Source organism: Sarcophilus harrisii, chromosome 3, assembly GCF_902635505.1.
Source record: "Sarcophilus harrisii chromosome 3, mSarHar1.11, whole genome shotgun sequence".
In the NCBI taxonomy this organism is placed as follows: Eukaryota; Metazoa; Chordata; class Mammalia; order Dasyuromorphia; family Dasyuridae; genus Sarcophilus; species Sarcophilus harrisii.
Window position 1 is genome coordinate 304,762,349 of NC_045428.1, and position 9,460 is coordinate 304,771,808.

The 9,460-nt window shown below is 36.8% G+C and overlaps 1 protein-coding gene and 1 pseudogene across 1 annotated transcript in view; both read left to right on the forward strand.

Moving 5' to 3' along the window:
- Nucleotides 1-5,840, forward strand: part of LOC100925261 (serotransferrin) — a 32,924-nt gene extending 27,084 nt beyond the window's left edge. Inside the window, exons 15-17 of the mRNA XM_031959756.1 lie at nt 2,235-2,419; nt 4,506-4,689; nt 5,595-5,840. Coding sequence (XP_031815616.1) covers nt 2,235-2,419; nt 4,506-4,689; nt 5,595-5,629 — 404 coding nt within the window. The 3' untranslated portion in view covers nt 5,630-5,840. The remainder of the gene's footprint in view (nt 1-2,234; nt 2,420-4,505; nt 4,690-5,594) is intronic.
- Nucleotides 5,841-7,311: 1,471 nt separating this feature from the next.
- LOC111720181 lies at nt 7,312-9,460 on the forward strand (annotated as a pseudogene).

Here is a 9,460-nt window from a genome sequence, read left to right on the forward strand (position 1 = left end):
TGCCCTGTCATCCGTATGACCACCCACATACAGTAGATTCCTGAATATCCATTCTTTACTTACACTGACAGATGGAAGCAGAAATGTATGCTTAGTAATTTTTTTGTTTTCCTTTTTCTCCCCTATCAGAGGTGTGTACACAGGGATATGGGATAGTTTTGCTAGTGCAGATCAGTATTTTTCCTGGAGCTTGGTTTTTAGAGGGATGCCAGGGCCACTGAGAGGTTAATTGAATTGCACCAAATCACACACCCTAAATGTGTTAAAGATGGAACTGGAAAGCTAGATTATCTTGATTCCTAATAATAATGACAATCATTAAAATGAAAGCTAGCATTTATTTAGCATTTTAAGGTTTATTTAACAACAACACTGGAAGGCAGATTCCCATCATTACTCCCATTTTACAGAAGGGAAATCAAGGTAGACAGAAGTTAAGGGACTTGCCCAGCATCACATAGCCATTAAGAACTCAGAACTCCAGGCCACTGAGCTTCCTAACTACTTCCTAGATCAGCTCTCTATCCACTTCTCTACAAAGCCTCTCAAAAACTGTTAATTTCCCAACAACAAATTTTTGGATTGATATGAAAACCAGTCCCACATCTTAGGTACCCACAATTTCAGGGTTAATGGTCCCAGCTGAATATAGGAGAAGACTTAAGGTTAACTCAGAGGATCCACAACTAACTGTCCAAAGAGCAGTGTAGACATTTGTTGTTGTTGTTATTTCAATCATGTTTGGCTCTCTGTGACCCCATTTGGGGTTTTCTTGGCAAAGATACTACATTAGTTCATCATTTCTTTTTGCAACTCATTTTGTAGATGAGGAAACTGAGACAAACAGGGTTAAGTGATTTGCCCAGGGTCACATAGCCAGGAAGTGTCTCAAATCAAATTTGAACTCCCTGATTGTAATTCTGGTGTGCTATCTATTGCACCACCTAAGTTTCCTTTTAGACTCAAAATTCAGAGTTCAGTTTTGACTTGGATTCTTTCTCAGAGGATTTTGAGAATGGAGCTGGGCCTTGAATGAAGGTTAAGAATTGGATGGGGAAAGAGTGCAAGCAAGAAACATCTTGAAAGAGTGCTAAGAGCAGGGTCTACATCCTCCCATCATCATAGCCACCTTGTTGACTCAGTACTCCTCCCCAGTTTTAGTTTCCCCCTCTGTTAAGTGAGGAAGATTAGTGAGAGTAAGAATGTAAAAAGAGGGAATCTGGTGAAGACAGGATGGCCATTTACATTTCTAAGTCTCCTTTGTGATTCATTCTCTATAGGGATAATGGTGAGAGTAGAATGATGGAAGTACAAAGACAACACTTAGGATAGACAATTTCAAGTCAATTTTGACTAGAGCCCAGACTCCTACAAAGAAATAGTGGGACACAATTGCAGTCCTTGCCTGACATGAGGACTTAATAAATTTTCTGCAAAAGAGGTGGTAAACTATTCACATGATAATCAAAACCATTTGAATGAATAAATGAATTCTCCCAGGGACTAAAGCAACATAGATTTAGAGCTAGAAGTGATTTCAGAGATTATTTAGTCAATCTCCTTCCTTTTATTGATGAGGAAACAGGCCCAGAGGAGTTTCACATCATAACATCATGTCTAAGATGCTCTTTTAGCACTCTTTTCAATGTCCATGCTTTCTTCTCTCGCAGCAATGCAAAGGATAGATAAAAAATGAAAAGGCTGCCTATGAAATTTGTATTCACACAAGTATGCTAGTGTATATAGACATGTGGTATTCATTGAGCCTGTGAAGTAGCTTTTAAAAATGACCCTCCAAAGAATTTTGCCCCCAAGGGGAACCTAGCAAAGTGAAGCATAGAAGCTAGTGTTCAATGTCTGGGAAACAATCATAAGAATAAAGTTTTTTTTCCTTTCTCCACTTATACTAAAAGGTATTTGGAAACAGAAGAACAAAGTACATTCTCCTTGGTCTTGAAACCAAAAGTTTGTTTTGAACCTCAAGAAAAAGTCTCATGGACAGAAGTATTCAGGATAGGATGAAGGATCATTGCTTATAAAATATGAACTGTCTTCCTGGGAGAATAGTAGATATTTTCTTCTTTCCATGAATCATCATGGCACAGATGTATAGATTTTTATGAAGAAGTAAATTAGAGTCATAGGTACTATAATTACATGGGTGATAGCCTATAGATTAACAACTAGTCAAAATAGAAATGGTTGTTGATAATCACTTTTCATTCTCATTTCAGGAAATAATACAGAATCTTGGGCAAAAAATCTGAAAAGTGATGACTTTAAGTTATTATGTTTAAGTGGAGGACAGAGCGATGTGAACCAATATGAGATTTGTCACTTGGCCAAGGCACCAAACCATGCTGTGATCTCACGGCAAGAAAAGGCATCCTTAGTTCGCTGGGTGTTATTGGGTCAACAGGTCTGTATAATCCAGTGCTTGCTATCCCTTTTCCTTACTTAATTGGACTTTGAATGAGTCAATAGGACCCAGAATCCAGTCACTTAATTTTGTTTCCACTTAAATCTGAAAGTGGGTCATTGGCTGTGGCTATATATTAACACTATTGTCTTAAGTCTCTATATAGAAAGTAAAAAAGAATGTGCAGGGACCCTTTATGATCTTCTGTTAACGAGCTTTCTGACTCAGAATGGAGGGGTATGACGTTTTTCTTTTTCTTTTTTTTTTTTTTTATTTAATAGCCTTTTATTTACAGGATATATACATGGGTAACTTTACAGCATTAACAATTGCCAAACCTCTTGTTCCAATTTTCACCTCTTACCCCCACCCTCCCTAAATGGCAGGATGACCAGTAGATGTTAAATATATTAAAATATAACTTAGATACACAATAAGTATACATGACCAAAACATTATTTTGCTGTACAAAAAGAATCAGACTCTGAATTATTGTACAATTAGCTTGTGAAGGAGATCAAAAATGCATGTGTGCATAAATATAGGGATTGGGAATTCAATGTAATGGTTTTTAGTCATCTCCCAGAGTTCTTTTTCTGGCATAGCTAGTTCAGTTCATTACTGCTCCATTAGAAATGATTTGGTTGATCTCGTTGCTGAGGATGGCCTGATCCATCAGAACTGGTCATCATCTAGTATTGTTGTTGAAGTATATAATGATCTCCTGGTCCTGCTCATTTCACTCAGCATCAGTTCGTGTAAGTCTCCAGGCCTTTCTGAAATCATCCTGTTGGTCATTTCTTACAGAACAGTAATATTCCATAATTTTCATATACCACAATTTATTCAGCCATTCTCCAACTGATGGACATCCATTCAGTTTCCAGTTTCTAGCCACTACAAAAAGGGCTGCCACAAACATTCGTGCACATACAGGTCCCTTTCCCTTCTTTATAATCTCTTTGGGATATAATCCCAGTAGTAACACTGCTGGTTCAAAGGGTATGCACAGTTTGATAACTTTTTGAGCATAGTTCCAAACTACTCTCCAAAATGGTTGGATTCGTTCACAACTCCACCAACAATGAATCAATGTCCCAGTTTTCCCACATCCCCTCCAACAATCATCATTATTTTTTCCTGTCATCTTAGCCAATCTGACAGGTGTGTAGTGGTATCTTAGAGTTGTCTTAATTTGCATTTCTCTGATTAATAATGACTTGAAGCATCTTTTCATATGACTAGAAATAGTTTCAATTTCTTCATCTGAGAATTGTCTGTTCATATCCTTTGACCATTTTTCAATTGGAGAATGGCTTGATTTTTTATAAATTAGAGGGGTATGACGTTTTTCAAACTCTGTTCCTTCTTGATATTGTCAGGAGACTTTGGGAAGATTTCCTGTACTCACCCTATTTCACTTAGTTGTTTCTCTAGGTGAGAATAATGGTTTACATCACTTGGCAGACAGCCTGGGTATAGGTTATGATAAATATATTTGTCTTTGTTCTTGATTATCTGCTTTTTAAAATCAAAATGAAAACAGTCAGAAATAGCACTGGTAGAACTTCGCATAACACTGGACACTATGAAAAAGACATGGTCTCTAAATTCAAGATATCACAAGAAGGACAAACCAAATGAACAAACCAGGGAAGGAAGTTGTTACTGAATTGTATAATTGAAGGGGGATTCTGAAAACTTCTTTACTCTCAGAAGGCATCTTCACCATTTGGATGACATACTGCCTCAGATTCTATTAATTATTCCTTTAGATAAAGGTATTTTATCTCTAGGAATGGCATTTTAAATTTCCCTTAGCTAGGGTAATGCATTAAGTAGAAATCTTTCAGGACCTGAGAAAACAGTGGCATAGCCATTAGGGCCATAAGGGGACCAGATAGAGGACAAATAAGAAGGATCGGTAATATTAGCAAGGGATAATGGTGACAAGGTAAAGAGAAAGACACCAAAGGTCAATTTGGATTGCTTTGAAGTTTTCTCTAAGGTTGATCCTGAGTAAATTATATTTTTCTTCATTTTTCCATGGATGCCTGCTGATAACATATCTATCTCTTTGACCCAGAGCCAATTTGGAACTTATGGGACTGATAAAGACATTTTTAATATCCTACCCAAAACTGGAAACCTCCTGTTCAAAGACAACACTGAGTGCTTGGCAAAAATCCCAGATGGCAGCACTTATGAAAGTTTCTTAGGAAAAGAATATGTCACAGCTGTTGGCTCTCTCAAGAAATGCTCGACTTCCTGTAAGTAGAAAGACACATTACCGGGAAACAGGGAGCACACAATCAAATGAATTCCTTAGAAACAGGGGAATCATCAAATCTGATAAATATTGAGTACCTGCTGTGGGTCTAAGCACTGTCCAAGGTGCTGAATAGTAGACAAAGAGCAATCTATTAGTCTTTACCTTCTCACTGTCTCTAGTTGACAGCCATGTAGGGGAATAGCTGGTGGCCACACAGATTTCCCTCTAGCTTGCTGCTGGCCTATTTCTTCTCCTTTTCAGACTAAGGTTGGCCCTGAATATAACCTATGGTAAAAAGGGTTACGGTCTAGAGCAAGACAGAAGAGAATAACTTAAGTCAATAAGTATTGTATGGAAACTCATAGCCTTCATACCAGCAACTTTTCCCAGGCCCTTAACAACCTCTGCTAAGTCTGGGTTACAGCCTGGGTCACAGGTGACAACTCCAGTGACTTGAAACTTGAGGATTCTGCACAAAGCAAAAGTTAGACTAGATGACCTTTCTGACTTCCATCCAATCCTAAAAGTGTGTGTGTGTGTGTGTGTGTGTGTGTGCACGCGTGCATGTGCACATGTGACAACAGAATAAATAAGAAACAGATACAGGAAAGTAGCAGAATAGGAAAATAGTAAACAAGCCATTTTTAAGATTCTACTTTTGTGATGTATGAAGTTATATAAGGGACCTCTTGGCTATTAAGGGGAAAGGTAGGAATATGTGGCCATGGCAGGTCCCTTATTCCATTAAGAGATGGGCAAGGGAGAATTATTTCTATGCTCTTTATTGACCATAATTTCTAGTGTTTAACTGCTATTTACATGTTGTAGGAGTGGGGATAGAATCATTTTTAGCAAATAGCTGGCAGAGTCTGAATAACCATCTGTTCTATTCTTTCCCCACAGCTGTCCTGCCTATTTGTGAATTTCACAAATTCTAGAAAGCCAGGAAAATCAAACATCCACCTATGAGGGACTAGCCACCAGATTGTTATATTTCTCTTTGCTGCTCTCTTTCCTCATCACCAAGTATAGTGGAGACTTCCTTCTCACTTTCTTTTAACAGATGATCCTAGAGAGGAATATTGTCTTCAATCTTCACACTTCCCTATTTTCATCTGAACAATAAATAAAGTGGAAGAATGTCACTGATTCTGTGTGTCTTTGTATTACACTTCCTTCATGATTTTACTTAAATCTAAACTACTTTGCCATATTGAAATCTCATTTTTGTTTTACACTAGACACATGATTTCATTGGTACAAGGAACTTTCTCAGAGGAAATTAACTCTGCCAGTATAGACCAGTTCCTATTATATCAACTACAGTCTTAAGCATGGCCTGGAGGTCCTGAAAGTTTGGTTTACTCAGGTTTATCTAGCAAGGAGTAAAATTAAAATTAGCTCTTCCAGGCAGAGGCCAGCTTTCTAAGGATTCTACTACCTACTACTAGCCACATGACCCTTATTTAGTTATTTCACTGCTTCAATCCTCACCTCTCTCATCTGTAAAATGGGGATAATTATACTTGTACTACCTGATACATGGGTATATTGAGGAAATCCCTTAGTATAAAGGGCCATATCAGAAACCTACTTAGACAAATATGTAAAAGGTTTAGCATATCAAATTTTCCATGTAAACAAATTTTAAGTTTCTAAAATGCATTTATTTTTGGAAATAGGATATATATGCATTGACATACATATTGTTTATATATGTGTATATGTGAATATATGTATTGTCCTTTATAATCTTCTTTATTTTCCTAATTTGCTTAGCAAGGGTAACTTCAGTTTAGCCTGGCTCATACTTGACATAATTTCCAGAATTTGATAATTGAGATTTGAATAGTAGCTAGGTGGAGCAGTTCCCAGTCTGGAGTCAGGAAGATTCCTCTTTATAGGTTCAAATTTGGCCTCAGACACTTACTGATTGGTCAAGTTACTTAATGCTGGTTGCTTCAGTTTCCTCATCTGTAAAATGAAGTGGGGAAGAAAATGACAAACCACTCCAGTATCTTTGCCAAGAAAATCCCAAATATAACCAAGGAGTTGAAAACAAATGGAAAGACTGAACAAGAAAAAAATAAATTTGAATAAGCAAGAATAGTCCCATAGAATTTCCTTGATTTCCCCTACATATTCTATTTACAAAACAATTGAGGAAGTTCAGGCTTCCTTTTTGGCTGTTTATTACACAAAAAAGTAATCAGAGGCATAGATAACAGAGAAAAGTGTGACTTTTTCACTACATCTTTCCTCCTGCCTTTCCCTAATTTTGCTCCTCTTTACCCTGATTAGCAACTACTACCTCTCCTTAACCTCCCAATCTACCATTGATTCTCTGATGTTCCCACATACTGGCCTCTGCACTTGATCCTTTCAGCTCTTTATCCTATTGCCACTTGCACTTTACCAAACATCAACTCTTGTTTATACTTGTCATCTTTCTTATTCACTCTTATTGGAATATTGCCAATATAAAGAAAGAAAAAATTTCAGGAAACAGAGTTTCTGGGAAATTAATAATAATTTAATAATATAATAACTTTATAGTGTTAATTAGAATATAAGATAATATTTAGTAATAAATAAAATTATTAATTAAGCTAGTTAATAATATATTGATGGTTTGCTTTATCTTGGCAACCAAAGACAAAAGACATGGAAAGTAGGAAAGTTTTAGATCATCCTAGATAGGAATTCCCTTGACAACTGAAAATCAACTGATTGGTAGACATTTAATGAGGAGATGGAATAGAAGTTTTTAGCCCTTCCTACTGAGAATATGTTGATCATGAGATTTAACTACCTCCAGCAATCTGGACAAGAGAATCCCTCTTTATTCAGACCACTCTGGTTGGCTTTCTCTTTCACGATCTGGGTGACCCTAAATTCTAATGAAGGATTACAAGGGTTCATTTCCTGGGGCTAGATTCTATTTATACTCCCTCCCAAAATGGAAAGGCATGTTATTAAATTAGGATCCAGGCTTTTTCTTTGCTGTTTCTTCATTGAGGTCCAGCTCTTGTGGAAGGTTAGCTTCTGAAGATATGACTTTGAGATGATTGAAATGAACCCTAATCCAGAGAATGTGAATGACTCAAACTATGATCCACAGTTTGAACCCATAGTGCCGCTTCCTGAGCATTGGATTAAGACCCTTGAAGAAGATGAAGAGCTTTTTATGATTTGGGCCAAGTTGTTCTGATTTGCATCTGAGAATGACCTTTCCAAATGGAAAGAGCTAGGAGCAGGTAACACAAATCTACTGAAACACAAGGAGAAAGAGATGATTTGCCTCCTCCTGAGAAGGGACAAAATTTTGAAGATCTGTACAAATCACTATTTGACACCATTGATGGAGCTGAAGGACAATGCAGGCAGTGAGAAAGCCTGGGTCTGAAGCACGCATGTTGACTTTGATGATTAAAATCCCAAGCCTAAATGTGATTCAGTTCCTAAATGCAGCAAATGCCCTGAAGTTTAAGGCAGAATTTGAAAAATAAGGAATATATAGAAGGAAGAAAAGAGAACAAGACCAGACATAATAGCATCAAAAATGTGGTGAGGAAGTTCTCAGAACTGTCAATGAATAAGGTGAAAGAGGAGAAGGAAGAGAAACAACTTAGTCAAAAGCTTGAGGTGCCCAAGGAGGAAACCAAGCACCAGAATGTGTTAAACTGTAGGCCTCACCTTCTTTCTTTTAATTTAACTTCTTTTTCTTTCTTTCTTTTTTGTTAACAAGAGACATTTTAAAAACTGAATTCCAGCTTCCAGGTTGTTTTCTAAGTTTTACTCTGCTGAACAGCAAACCCATTCCCATTCATTCTTTTCCATGTGGAAACACATTAATAATATAACCAAAAGAGTGAATAAAACTTTGGAAAGCTAGAACAAAAGGCATTCCATCTAGTATTCAATTAAATAAGCATTTATTTAATATTATCTATGTGAAATGGGACAAATGAAATAGTCCCTGCACTCATTTGGAGCTTAGATTCTAATAGTGGTCATAAGACATACATGTAAGTCAGTCTAGCATAAGAAAAAGTAAGGATGAAGAAAGCATTAATAAGTAGGGATGGGGAGAAAGGAAGGGGAGCCTTCATCAAGAAGGTGGTACCCAAATTAAACCTTGAATTAAAACAAGGATTCTGAGAGGTGGAAATATATTCCAGCTGGAGGGAATGCTTGTGAAAATTCACTGAGGTGAAGATGGAGTATAGATGTAATTTTGGCTACAAGTGTAGAACAATAGTATAAAAGTCTCCTTATTGGCAGAATGATGACAATGGTACATACCTATGCCAGGAAAGGTTGGTGTAAAAGCTTGAGAGAAGAGAAATGTGTTTCCTAATTACAGAGAAAATACATGTACTGACAAACTCTATGAGGAGAAATCCAGAGGTAAAGAGAATAAGCCCTGGAAAGAAGCCATGTAGGTGAAAAGCAGAGCTTCAGTATATTCTCAATTTCCAGTTTGATTTACACTAAAAACTTTGAAGAATTTTCCTTTGGGTGAGATCAGAGTCTTTTGTATGAACGGAGATAACTTCTTCCAAGTAGGAGAGATTGTTAACTTTGGTTGTTAACTGGTATATTTTAATCCATGTAGCTTCTATGATTTTTGCTTACTATTTGCTTGGATAAATGTATTTACTCACTATTCATGAACTATTATGGTCTTTTTCATAATTAACATTTTGTCAGAAGGTCTTCAAATACAAGTTTGAGGCATCCCTTTGAAAAGATAGTATTGCAGTGAA